The following is a 14,127-nucleotide window of genomic DNA, read 5'->3' as shown; positions in this document are numbered from 1 at the left end:
CTACAAAGTTGTAATCATCAAGACAGAATGGTATTGGCACAAAAACAGACACATAAACCAATGGAATAGATACCCCAGAACTAGACCCACAAACATACGGCCAACTAATCTTTGACAAAGCAGGAAAGAACATCTAATGGAAAAAAGACAGTCTCTTGAACAAATGGTGCTGGGAGAACAGGACAGCAACATGCATAAAGTTGAAACTAGACCACTTTCTCACACCATTCACAAAAACAAACTCAAAATGGATAAAGGACCTGAATGTGAGACAGGAAACCATCAAAACCCTAGAGGAGAAAGCAGGAAAAGACCTCTCTGACCTTAGTCGTAGCAATTTCTTACTTGACACATCCCCAAAGGCAAGGGAATTAAAAGCAAAAATGTACTACTGGGACCTCATGAAGATAAAAAGCTTCTGCACAGCAAAGGAAACAACCAACAAAACTAAAAGGCAACCAACGGAATGGGAAAAGATATTTGCAAATGACATATTGGACAAAGGGCTAGTATCCAAAATCTATAAAGAGCTCACCAAACTCCACACCCGAAAAACAAATAATCCAGTGAAGAAATGGGCAGAAAACATGAACAGACACTTCTCTAAAGAAGACATCCAGATGGCCAACAGGCACATGAAAAGATGCTCAACATCACTCCTCATCAGGGAAATACAAATCAAAACCACACTCAGATATCACCTCATGCCAGTCAGAGTGGCTAAAATGAACAAATCAGGAGACTATAGATGCTGGAGAGGATATGGAGAAACGGGAACCGTCTTGCACTGTTGGTGGGAATGCAAATTGGTGCAGCCGCTCTGGAAAGCAGTGTGGAGGTTCCTCAGAAAATTAAAAATAGACCTACCCTATGACCCAGAAGTAGCACTGCTAGGAATTTACCCAAGAGATACAGGAGTGCTGATGCATAGGGATACTTGTACCCTAATGCTTATAGCAGCACTCTCAACAATAGCCAAATTATGGAAAGAGCCTAAATGTCCATCAACTGATGAATGGATAAAGAAATTGTAGTTTATATACACAATGGAGTACTATGTGGCAATGAGAAAGAATGAAATATGGCCCTTTGTAGCAACGTGGATGGAACTGGAGAGTGTGATGCTAGTGAAATAAGCCATACAGAGAAAGACATATACCATATGTTTTCACTCTTATGTGGATCCTGAGAAACTTAACAGAAACCCATGGGGGAGGGGAAGGAAAAAAGAAAAAAAAAAAGAGGTTAGAGTGGGAGAGAGCCAAAGCATAAGAGACTCTTAAAAACAGAGAACAAACTGAGGGCTAATGGGGGGGTAGGAGGGAGGAGAGGGTGGGTGATGGGTATTGAGGAGGGCACCTGTTGGGATGAGCACTGGGTGTTGTATGGAAACCAATTTCACAATAAATTTTATAAAAGAAAGAAAAAATAAACAAACAAACAAACAAACAAACATTAAAAAACATTCTCATTTCTTGTTATGCACCTCACATGCCAGAATATCTTTTTTAATTTACCAACAACAGGAAATGTAATTCTCATCTCTTGCCCCCTCCATAGCAGTCAACACTATCGACCAGTCTGTACTTCATTGGAATACCCTCCCCAACTTCTGGACGCCACAGTCTCCCAGATTCCCTCTGGAATCCTTCTCATCCCAACTCATTCTCCTCCACCCACCCACAAAAGTTGCAGTTCCTTAAAGGTCAGTGTTAGGTCCTCTCCTTGTTTTACTGTATATTCTCTCCCCACATGATGTCATTCAAGTTCTTTGCGCAAATGTTGACAATTCACAAACATATGTCCAGTCTAAACTTTACCTGTCAGATACAGATCTCTGTATCCGATGGTTTACTTGAATTTCCTTAGATGTTCAAAGGGCGCTTAGATTCAACAGGTCTAAAATAGAACTCACGAGCTTACTTCCTCAAACCCGGTCTTCTTTCAGCAGTCTATGTAGTGCCACCACCAGACACACGAGTGAAAAACTAGGATTCACGCTGGACATATCCTTCTCCCATTCCCCATATTCTATCCTCCTCCAAGGTTTATTGATAGGATCTCAAATGTATGTACAATTATTTTCCCTTTCGCCATATTGTCTGCCAATAACTTTAAACTACCAACATCTCTCGCCTGGGTTAGTGAACTAGCCTCCTCATTCATCTTCCTGATTCTGTTCCCCACATTCTCCACCCTAATCCCAAGCTGAGTCTTATATGGGCTTTTCAAAAGACTGCATGAGTTTCCACATCTCTGCTTAAAATGTGGTTGATTTATTTACATCTAGGAGGCAGGTCTACATCCTTAGGTTCACCAACAAAATCATGAAAGCTACGGCCCCTCTCTGCTAAACCAGTTTCATCTCAAATCATGCCACTCTTGAGTTTTCTAGACTTTAATCTTACCGACCATCTTAATTTCCTTGAATGCCCTGTGCCTGCTCCATGCAGCTTCCAACACAGGGACTTTGTACATGCTGTTCCATGTGTCTCTTTCTCCTTTCCCTAGCTACAACTTCATCTGCAATTGCACAGGTGTCATTGCCTCCAGCATGAACCACGTGTCCCATCTCGTGCTGCCCTCTGTTGTGCTATCTAACGATGGCTTGTTCACACGCTCGTCTCCTTACCAGAGTAAGAGCTGCTTGCACAGCTCTTTGTGTCCTTGCATCCTCAGCAAAAAGCACAGTATCTGGCACCTCATGTTTTGGAATGACTACAATAGGTCATTCAATATCGAGAAAATAAGTTGTAGGTGATAAAAATCAATATATACTTTTATGGTACATTAGGGAACAGGTGTGATTTTCCAAGAAAATGTTTTCAAAGAAGAGATTTTATAGAAAACAAGCACCAACATTTCCTTACTTTTTTTGTTTTGCCCATGGCCTTCAGGATGGAAAGATTGAGGTCTTCAAGTGCTGCTAGTACATTCTCATATTCACCCAAGTGCTGAGAAAAATATTCTAAAAGGAAGAATATTGAAAAAAGTTAATGTTTGCATTTAGGTATCCTAAAGAACAGCAAAACCAACTGATGATTAATTCCATAAATGAGCAAAACAAATTGCATGTTATAACTGAAAACTGGAAGGTTTTCAAAAAAGACTAAGGTGTCAATATATTCATTTCAAAAAAAAAAACACCCTAAACAGTTACAATTATCCTTGAAGAAATGTTTTTTCCTACAATAGGGAAAAAAATGAATCTGGATCTATGGGCAAGACTATCACAATAAAAACTATTCTCAACAGCATATTATTACATTACTACAGTAATCATTAAGATAGTAGTTTCAGAAAAAAAAATACATGACATTTTATCATCTCTCCTGGGAAACATTTAAGGAAGGTAAGCTCTCCTCATGGCTAAGAACTAATAAGGCTACAAAACACGAAGATGGCCCCCTTGGTATCTCTCATGTACTACTCCTGTCATAATTTATTTTTTCCACGATTTGGGCAGAGCAAAAGGTATATTTACCACATTTTCAGTAGGCAGAAATAAATAATACATTGGGTGTTACAATTAAGAGTATGGAATATAGACGGTTCCCAAACAAGGTGAAATGGAGGAGATATACATGCAAAACCTCATCTTTACTTACAGAGATCTATATATTTCTGAAATGAGAGATCTAGCTTGACCAAAACTCATAGAAAGTCTTACGCTGAAAAGACCTAGAACTTTCAGTCACTAGAAAATCATTAGCCCTCACCATTCCTGTGAACTCATCATTGGATGAGCTGTAGTTTATTATTGCCTCTCCTTAGTGTGCCATAACTATTTGGGGAATCAAATAGAATGACAAGCATAATCCACATAAAGCTATTTGATATCACTGAGCTAAATTTCAGCATGTCTTATGGAAACTTTAATTTATTTCATACTCCAGATGGAATTATTTGTTGACACTGATATTAATAACAAATTGGGAGTACCACTGAATGATTTATTAGTAAGTGTACAGAACTCATCTGAGAAGAAAAATAAACACAGGTGAGCAATAAATCAATTCTAGATTATGGCTGTCAAACTATGGTTTGTGTACACATGGATTAAAAACACACAGCATGTTTTTGACAAAAAGAAAATGCATTCCTGATGATGTAGTTCTTAAAAAATGTGTGGTGTATATCATCTCATAGAAAGGTTCGTTCAGGAAGGGATTAGTTAGAAGATAAATAAGGAAGCAGATACTCCTTAAATACCTGCTTGACGGTAACATTTTAATTCTTGGCTAGGATATTGATTTTCTCTGAGTGGTGACCAACGTGTCTGACCTTGTCCACGCCATTATTTGCAATCAATGAATAAAACCGTTTATGAAGTAGCAAGCAATTAATGTGGCTACAGAAAATCAATTTAAAAAAATTATTATCAGAACAGAATCCACACTAAGTTGCAACAAGGAAAACGTGTAAAGAAAAATGGAAAAAAGTAAGGCTGTTAGCACATTTTTACTTATTTATATACAAAGACTCAAAAAAGATTGTAATGGGGATCTTAAATGTAAGCATGCAGAAATAGATTAAGTGGAAAATAGGATGTGGTGCTTAAAAATCAGGTTTAAGAAAAACAAAACAAGAACGAACACCTCCTAAAATATTTTCCTGAACAATATATCTGGCTTAACTGATGAAGGTCCCTGGAGAGAATATAAATGGTCTTGCCACTGTGAAATTAGATTTATGAAGGCACATGCTCATAAAACACATGGGAAGGTTTCTGAGCTGACACCTATCTAGCCTGCGTGCCTTCCTTCTTTTATTCATCCACTCATTCATCTCAATAATCAAAGCAGTTAGGGGGAAAAAAAATCACTCCCTAAGCAATACACTGGGACACAAAGAAAATAACTCTCAGAATTGAGAGAACTGCAGCACCTAAGCTCGGATAGGAGCTTAGGTGTAAGGGTTATTTTGAGGAGGTGCAGGTCAAAGTCACTCAGATTGTATTATAACTTAGTAAGGGGCATGTTCCAGGGCAAGTGGGGCTCTAATGAACTCAAAGTGGGAAGTCAGGACATTTAATACAGATAAAAGGAGAGAATCCCCAATCTCCACTTCATCATGGTGAGCTTTCATATAGTCATTCCAGGACTTAACACACATTTACTTAGTGCCTTATTTAAGGAGCCTACAACCAGGTAGGGGAAATAAACATCCCAACAAATAACTGTTATACACATGATCATTGTGCCAGACAATGGTCCAAGAACCCAGAAAACTGTCCTTCAGAAATGGAGAGATAAACATTTTCCAGAGCAGCAAAACCAAAATTGGAGTTCATCACCACTAGACCAGCCTTACCAGAAATGTGAAAGGGACTGCTTTAAGCTGAAATGAAAGGGTACTCATTAATTATTAATGAGAACACATTTGAAAGTGTAATTCTCACTGGTAACTGTAAACATATAGTAAAATCCAAAATAATCTAATGTAAAGGTGGTGGGTTAATCGATTATAAAGCTAGTATGAAGGTTAAAAGACAAAAGTATTCAAATGATAATTACAATAATTTACTAGAACCACAAAATAAAAATATGCAAATTGGGATATCTAAAGCATAAAAATTTTCATGGAGGTGAGCGAGTAAAAAATGTAGAGCTTTAAAGCATGTTCAAACAAGTTGTTATTAAGTTAAAACAGACTGTTATAAATTGTTTTATGTAAGCCTCATGGTAACCACCTACACTAGGTACACACACACACACACAAAGAAAAAATTGAAATATACCACTACAGAAAAGCATCAAGTCACAAAGGAAGAAAGCAAGAGGAAAAGAAACAGAGGAACTACAAAACAGTCAGGAAACAATCAATGATACATAAATAAGCATATATGTATAAACACTTAGCTTAAATGTAAATGGACTAAATTCTCCAATGTAAAGACAGTGGATGAATGGATTGAAAATCTTTTGTTGCCACCAAGAGACTTATTTCAGATATAAGGACACAGACTGAAAGCGAAGGGATAGAAAAAGATCTTACAAGCAATTAGAAACCAAAAGAAAGCTGAAGTAGCTATACTTAGATCAGATAAAACAGACTTTAAGACAAAGATTATAAAAAGAGACAAAGAAGGTTATTATGTAACAATAAAGGGCCAATCCACCAGAAGGATATTACATTTGTAAATATACAGGCACATAACACAGGAGCACATAAATATATAAGGCATGTATTAACAGATCTAAAGAGAGAAATAGACAATATAATATAATAAGAGACTTTAATATGCCACTTTTATCAATAGACAGATCATCCAAACAGAGAAATCAATAAAGAAACAGTGGCCTTAAATGACACATTCGACCAGATAGACTACACACACACACACACACACACACACACACACACAGAACATTCCATCCAAAAGCAACAGAATACAAACTATTCTCAAATACACAACGAACATTCCCCAGGATAGATTAGATGTTAGGTCACAAAACAAGCCTTAATAAATTTAAGAAGACTGAAATCATATCAAGCATCTCATCTGACCACAATGATGTAAAACTAGAAATTACAAGATGAAAACTGGAAAATTCACAAATCTGTGGAGATTAAACAACCCTCTCTTGAACAACCATGAATCAAAGAAGAAATTAAAAGAGAACACAAAAAAACAACTTGAGACAAATAACAGTGAAAATACAACATACCAAAACTTATGGGATGCAGCAAAAGCAGTTCTAAAAGGGAAGTTCATAGAGTTAAATGCTACCTACATCAAGAAACAAGAAAGATCTCAAATAATAATAATCTTTGCACCTCAAGGAATTGGAAAAAGAACAAATGAAACGCAAAGTAGAATGTAGATCTTAAAGGTCAGTCATGGGGGGTAATATACAAGGCAGTAACCTTAGTTAGTAATACTGTGTTACATATTTGAAAGTTGCTAAGCGAATACATCTTACAAGTTCTCATTACAAGACAAGAACTGTGTGTGGTGATGGATGTTGACTTATCTATCAAAGTATATTTGTCAATGTCAATGCAGGCATAAGAGTATCTGGAAAGATATGCTCCAAGCAGTTAGCAGTGGAGGTCACTACCAGGCAAAAGGAGAGACAGAGACAGAGAAAGAGACAGAGAGACACAGAAAGAGAGAGTGGGAGGGAGGGAGAGAGGGAAGGGGGGAGGCTGACATTTTGTCTTACATGCCAATGTAAGTCTGTATTGCTAAAATTTAAAAACCAGTTAAGTATTATTTTCATAACTAAAATAAAGCAATACTTTATTTTAACATATTTTGATTTCTAGGTGTATAATTTAGTTAACTAAGTAAAAGCAACAGAATGAAAGTTGTTAGATACCTGGACCTTTTAACTGGCTTCCCTGAAAGAGCACAGGAAATCTGTTTTTCATGCCAATCAAATGTCATCCCTCCCATGCACCAGGGCAAATTTGTTCGGGATATGAGTCGACAGATTTTACTTGCGTGCACTGAAGCATTTGGTTTTGATTAGAATCCAACTTAAATATTTACTTTATATTTACAAAATAACAAGACATGAAACTATACTCTGGAAGTTAAAATGCATATTCTTGAGCAGAGAGGGGGAGGATTATAACATACAATTGGGACTACAATCACTGGGTTTAAAAATACAGAGCAATTTGGTTGCATTAAAACCCCATATACTAGTTCCTTAACTGTGGGGAAATTCATAGCCAAAGCTTTTTCTAAATACAGAGTAGGTTTCTAATCGAGTTCTATTATTATAGAAGATAAATTAAACTTTTTTTTTGTAGCGGATTAAGTGAAGATACACAATTACACCGAGAGGATAATGTAATACTCTTTGATGACAATACATAAGCAACATAGCAAATAAGAGCCACTAAATGTCTTCATCTTAAAAGCCCTTTTAACAGTTTGCTTTCTCAAGAGCCATGCCTACCTAAGCAAAGTTAAATAGACAACAAAAAGAATTAAGTGGATGATTTGAGGAAATCCTTATTTTGGCCTAACCTATCTAGAAATGGGTCTCCCAACCTCACAAAATTATTGACATAATCTTCTCCATTTCCCTACTTCATCTCTCCACTTCACTGGCAGGGACCATCTGCCCATGGATGAGAATGGATCACAACTTGACCTTGATCGTGATTGCTGTTCTTTAGAAAGCCTGGTGGCCAGGGTCCCCACGGGCCCTTTTGCCTCCTTGGCACAGTTTAATACCCATGTGTGGACAGATCATGGTTTGATTATGTGTAAAAGCATGTCAGGATTTCCTCCGTTTTTCTCTGCTGGTGTTTCACAACAAAACATGAACTGCTTTAGTACTGAGATACCTTGCTTCTGCATAAACAGCTTGCTTTTCAGCTGGATTCTTCTCACGGAATACAAGATAGACACAATACAGGAACAGGAAATAGAGTTTTTTATGACCATTGGAAAATTTGAAAGCTCATGGTTGGTGATTATCATATTTGTGTTGTCCAGAGTTCTTTTCTTGAAAGCTTGTATTCTGATATATTGTCTTGGCATATCCTCACTTGGTGTTGCTCTACCATTTTTGATGAAATGGAAGATCACCACTCTTGAATATTGTAAAATGGACTATATGATGATTTGGTAAACTTCAAATTTATAAGGATTATAAGATATTCAGGAAGTGCTTATGACTTCAATTAAGAGTTTCAAAGAATATCATCTATAAAATTATTTCTAAGAGGCCTAGACAATAAACTCAAACTTGGACAAGGTGTTATATATTTATCTTAAAACATAAAGCTTAAAACCTTCCAGTGTTCAGAGAAAAATGGCTGTTTCACACTGAATAGTCTCACAGTGCTCCACAATTTACTCAAAACAAAAGATAAATCTCAGAAATATTTGCCTTCCCAAAGTCCTAGCCTTTGACTTTTGTTTCCAACCACAAAGATGAAGAAAATAATAGAAGAGGCTATTAAATCAAGAATCTGTAGAAATTCCTCTCTCCATTGAAACTTGTTTTGCAAGTGACATTTAAAACTCCAAAACTGTTTAGGCAGGTATGGGACAGAGTTGTTTTTACATGTCAAGGGGGGTCAGTCTTGCAATCTATTTGAAAAGAATAATGAAGTTGTCTTAAACACCAATTTAAAAATATATTCAAACTAGTGGGGAGTTTTCTACTATGAAACTAATTGTACCAAATGCAAACAAAATAACTCTCCTCCATGAACAAATTGAGTCCCAACTCTTTCTGCAATGAAAAACATGCTTGAGTAAAACTCAGTTAAGATAAATCCTTTGAGATCTCAATTATCTTTTATATTCCCAAATTCCTAATCTAGGACATTAATTTTAGGGTATATAGAAATTGATATAAGATGGCGTTCTTTTTCATTCTAAAGCAAGTAGTGAGTTTGACTGCCTCCCTCTCCCCCAACACAACTTACCACATAGTTCTTCTGTGTCGAGATTGCTGAAAAGAAAAAAAAAATAGTTACTTTGGTAATATTTAAGTTTTTAAATAGTTAAGTACAGTTATTCCCCAATTTAGGTTACAATAATAGAGGATATGTAGTTATGGTATTTTTCATGTAAATTCGACGTTGTTTACTCAATTATGTTAACCATGATTAGATCAGATTCTGTCTGTGAACAAATAATTGTTGGGGTTTGTGTTTTCCCCAGTATCATGCTGGGGAATACTGCATACTGGCTGAAGAATTAGAGGCTCTGGAGCCAGAATGCCTGAGTTCAAATCCTGACTCGACCATTTACCACCCTGGGACCCTGAGTACTTTGCATCCCTGGGTCTCCGTTCCTCAACCACAAGGTGGGGATAATAACTTCTGTTTCCTATGAATGCAATAGGATGTGAATGGGTTAATAAATACAAAGCAGTTAAAAGAGTGGCACAAACTAAGCACTTAATAAATGTTAGCTATCATGATTTCGGACTTGGTAGAACTACTAGAACTTCCATTATCTAAATTCAATCTTTGAGGGAAGTTTGACTCAATGTCTTCTTGGAATGATTTCTAAAACACAATGAAGAGTTACACGGCTTAATATTTACATGTAAACAACAGATGCCTTCTACAAATGTAACTATGGAACAGCAGATGAAATGTTAGTAGATATAATACATTCCCATCAGAATAGTGTCTTGACCGAGGAAGGCTTGGTAAAGGAATGCAAGAATGGTCCAAAATCAGGCAATAAATAAATACAACACTACATTGTAACTTAAAGGAGAAAACTCATATTAACTACTAGATGAGACATTAATAAAATTTTAATTTTAGAAAGTTCATTTAAAATTTTTTTGAAGTTTATTTATTTTGAGAAAGACAGAGAGGGAGGGGCAGAGAGAGAGAGAGAGAGAGAGAGAGAGAGAGAGCGCACGGGAGAGAGAGAATCCCAAGCAGGCTCTGCACTATCAGCACAGAGCCTGATGTGGGGCTCAAACTCACGAACCTGTGAGATCATGACCTGAGCCGAAATCAACGGTTGGATGCTTAACCACCTGAGTCACGCAGGCACCCCATTAATTTCAGTGAGTTTAAATGAAATTGAAATAAAAGTAAACCTCTTAAAGATTATAAAGACTTACTAACAGTCAGCTGCAAGCACCAACTGACTGAAAATCTTGCACTTCATACAACCGCCACAGGTCAAAGTTCAACGTAAATAACCATCATGATCCAGTTATCGTCTACACAGCAGTCAGGGTTGCTGGACACTGGGTCATTTTACCAGTCCCGTCGCTAATCGTAGTGTGATTTTAAATTCAGGATTCTATCCTCAGACATTGAGTATTTGATCTTGGATAAAGAGCATCTCCTTCCTTTAGCAGATCTCTTTGTAAAGCTGTATGTGCCACCAGGCAGAACATGTAAAGTCTTCTGCGGAAGTTGTGGGGTAGGTTTCTGTTCATTCATTTATCCCATGGGCTTTCACCGCTACACGCCATGCATTGTTCTGTCATAATCAACCAGGTGGCAACAGATCCTGAGAAGAGTATGACCAGTCACTAGTCTCTAGCAACTGGACAGAGCTAAACTCAGAGAGTAAATAACTACAATGCAATTAAATTGCTGCTATGGGGGAAGTGGCTGACTGCAAGGTCAGCAGTGACTCCAGAGGATAAAATTTTGAGTTTAAAGAGGGGTAGAAAAGGCAGACAAAGGAAGACCATTCCAGTGAGAAGAAACACTATTTGCAATAACAACTACAAATGCGAGGAGTAGTTCCTGTGGCTGCAACGTAGGCCATTAATGAAGAATGGGACCAAACAATGAAAAGCCTCCTGAGATAACCTAGTAGGTTTCTTGGTTCTCTTGCCAATTTGGAATCATAGAGGATTTTAAAGAAGGTGAGTGACATCATCAGATTTATACTTTAGGAAGGTCACTGACAGATGGGCTGAGGTTAGATAAAAAGAGGGTGAAAAGAGGCCAAGAGACCAATGTGGACATTGTTACTAGACTCTGGGCCAGCCGATCCCAGATTGGAGGGTAGAACCCAAGGGATGTGCAAGGCCATCCACTGGAGGCAAGAAGATATACTTCAACTTTATACACACACACTTTTAAAACTTTTTATTTTGAAATAATTTCAAAATCTACAAAACAAGTGCCCTTCACCTAACCCCTCCCCCAGTTGTCAATATTTTATTTCATTTGTCTTACCACCTTCTTTATTTTCTCTGTATATGTCTTTTCAAACCATTTGATTGTACGTTGCAGATATGATATCCCTTTACCTCTAAGTACATCAGTGTATATTTTCTATAAACAAGGAAGAAACTTACATACAAGTGAAGAAATTAATATCCATTCAATGCCATTATCAAATCTAGCAGTTCTCAAATATTTGTATTTGTATTTAACTTTATACCTTTTCATTTCTTTTTGTGTAACTTTATAGTGTATTAATATTAATACAGTGGTGCACACATAGGATTTGTAAGTCTTCATATGGATTTCGAGGCAAAAAGCAGTACCTGATATGGGAGCTTGGAGGAGGGGGCAAAAAGAATAGACAGATGTGAAGAATTTTGAGGGAAAACCATCAAAACTTGGAATCCTGTTGGATTCAGAATTAGATCACTTAGAAATGTTTAGTATCATTTCAAACATTTTGTTCATTAAAACACAGGTCATTTCCTAACCTTACTGTTTTCACAGAACTTCAGACTTAAAAAGGACATTAAAGGTCACTTTTGTTTTTGTATTTTCTTCAGAATGGTTCACAGGTTCATAATGAGGTTTCTTTTTCATTTCAAAGGAATAAACAGCCCAATCCATTATGAAAATTAAATTACGTGGAATATATCCTAAAACTTAGTTCAGAGTAATTTGCATGACATTAGCTGCACTTGTTCCTTAATAAAAGGCTATGTTCCTAAAGTACTATAGTGCTCCTCTCCTCCAACATTCTTTAGCTCTTTCTGTGCTATGTTGTTTGTAGTAGGTAATAAAGCACAGTTCTTTTTTCTTTTTCAATTTTACTTATTTTGAGAGAGACAGAGAGAGTGCGAGCCGGGGAGGGGCAGAGAGAGAGGGAGAAGCTTAAGCAGGCTCCGCAATGTCAGCACATGGCCCCACACAGGCTCGAACTCATGAACTGAACCTTGAGATCATGACCCGAGCCAAAATTAGGAGTTGGATGCTCAACGGACTGAGCCACCCAGGTGCCGCCGGTTCTTTTTTTATAGTAGACTTACCTGTGTGAATTCTATAGGATTGATTTCTTACAGGATACCTCCAGCCTGTAGTAATGTGGGATTGTAAAGGAATATTAAGCCGTAGATGAGCCTAGAGGATATCCGATAGCATGGGATATTGTTTGGTTTCTTTTCATGTTTGTAGCAAGAAAACCTATACTCTTTTAGCTATGCCATCTTTTTTTTCTTTTTAAAGAAAGCTAAATGGAAAGAATAAATGCTAGTTACATTGTAAACATTCTTACTGAAACAGAATCAGAGGGGGTGTTACTATCAGAATGCATTCTCCGCTAGATGCCAAAGAGGGGTAAAGAACAAACATATTCATTGCAGCCTGACTGACAACTGTGGGGAAAAATTGAAACAAACTAAATGTTCATTAGCTGAATAACTAAGTAAACTGCATATCATTATATAATCATTAAAATGTATCTACAGAGTTGTCAATAGCTTGAAAAATGCTTAAGTTTAGAAGTTACATAAAAATGTGAAACCAGATATAAATGGTATATATAGAACCAAAAAATGTGACTTGGGAAGAAGTGAGGAACCATATCAACAGCAGATCACATTGCTTCTGGATGCTAGGACTTTGGGTGGGTTTGCTCTTTCCTTCTTTACAGCTTTCGAAACCTTTGTTTTTCTTATCATTACAAGGTTTCATTTATACTGGAAAAAGTGTACTTCATGATTAAAAGCAAACTGAAGCAGGAAAAGATGTTAAGCATAAAAGGCAAGGTTCATATCATTCTGTACACATGACTTGACTTGTGAATCCATTTAGTATAAGTTACAATATACCTGTCCGTTTGGATTTGCCACTCAATTTTGCAAAAGCACCCCTCAGAAACTCCAAGAACAGCAAGGACAAGATACACTGCACGCCATTCATTTACAAGTCTTGGGGACAGCTCAAGCTGTTTTGATTTGATCTTCTGTGTTGGGCACTCTGAGTTAGGATGAACTAAACCGCTCTCCTGAGGAGTATGTCTACCGTCAAGAAAAGAGAAAATATTTGGGAAGTCCAGACTGATTTCTACTTGAGAATTCAGAATCTTTCTAATAGAACCTTTTACATGCCAGCTCTCAATTCTAGGATCCACCTCAAAATAGTCTTGGCTTCATGTTAACATTCTTAGTCATCTCTGAAGTATTTTCTAACAGAGTTGGCTGCCTTTGCTGTATAAATAAGTGACTCTCTTACCGAAAAACCACCATTCTGAACTCCTTCTTTGCTTCTGATTATATTCAAGATTTTTAGCTTCTTCCTCAAAATTAATACACTGTGGATCTTAGCAGGAATCTTTAAAGTCTAAGTTCTAGCTCACCTTTTACTGACGTTCCAGTGCATCCCTCAGCCGCCTGAATATCACCAGTGTAAACAGGTTTCTTCTTCAGTGGGCAAAACAGTTTGCTAAACACTGCTAAGCTTCCTAATAACCTGAAGGAG

At 37.1% G+C, this 14,127-nt stretch overlaps 1 protein-coding gene across 2 annotated transcripts in view; it reads right to left on the bottom strand.

The window, feature by feature from the left end:
• The window catches only part of NECAB1 (N-terminal EF-hand calcium binding protein 1), a 198,181-nt gene that overhangs the window by 108,169 nt on the left and 75,885 nt on the right, over positions 1-14,127 (bottom strand). For both annotated transcript variants that reach the window (XM_043601341.1, XM_043601342.1), the window contains exons 4-5: positions 9,400-9,425; positions 2,871-2,968 (exon numbers count right to left, since the gene is read on the bottom strand). In XM_043601341.1, coding sequence (XP_043457276.1) covers positions 2,871-2,968; positions 9,400-9,425 — 124 coding nt within the window. The remainder of the gene's footprint in view (positions 1-2,870; positions 2,969-9,399; positions 9,426-14,127) is intronic.

The sequence above is a fragment of the Prionailurus bengalensis genome, chromosome F2 (assembly GCF_016509475.1).
Source record: "Prionailurus bengalensis isolate Pbe53 chromosome F2, Fcat_Pben_1.1_paternal_pri, whole genome shotgun sequence".
NCBI lineage: Eukaryota > Metazoa > Chordata > Mammalia > Carnivora > Felidae > Prionailurus > Prionailurus bengalensis.
Note: the sequence above shows the minus strand (reverse complement) of the source record. Positions and strands in the feature narration are given on the sequence as shown.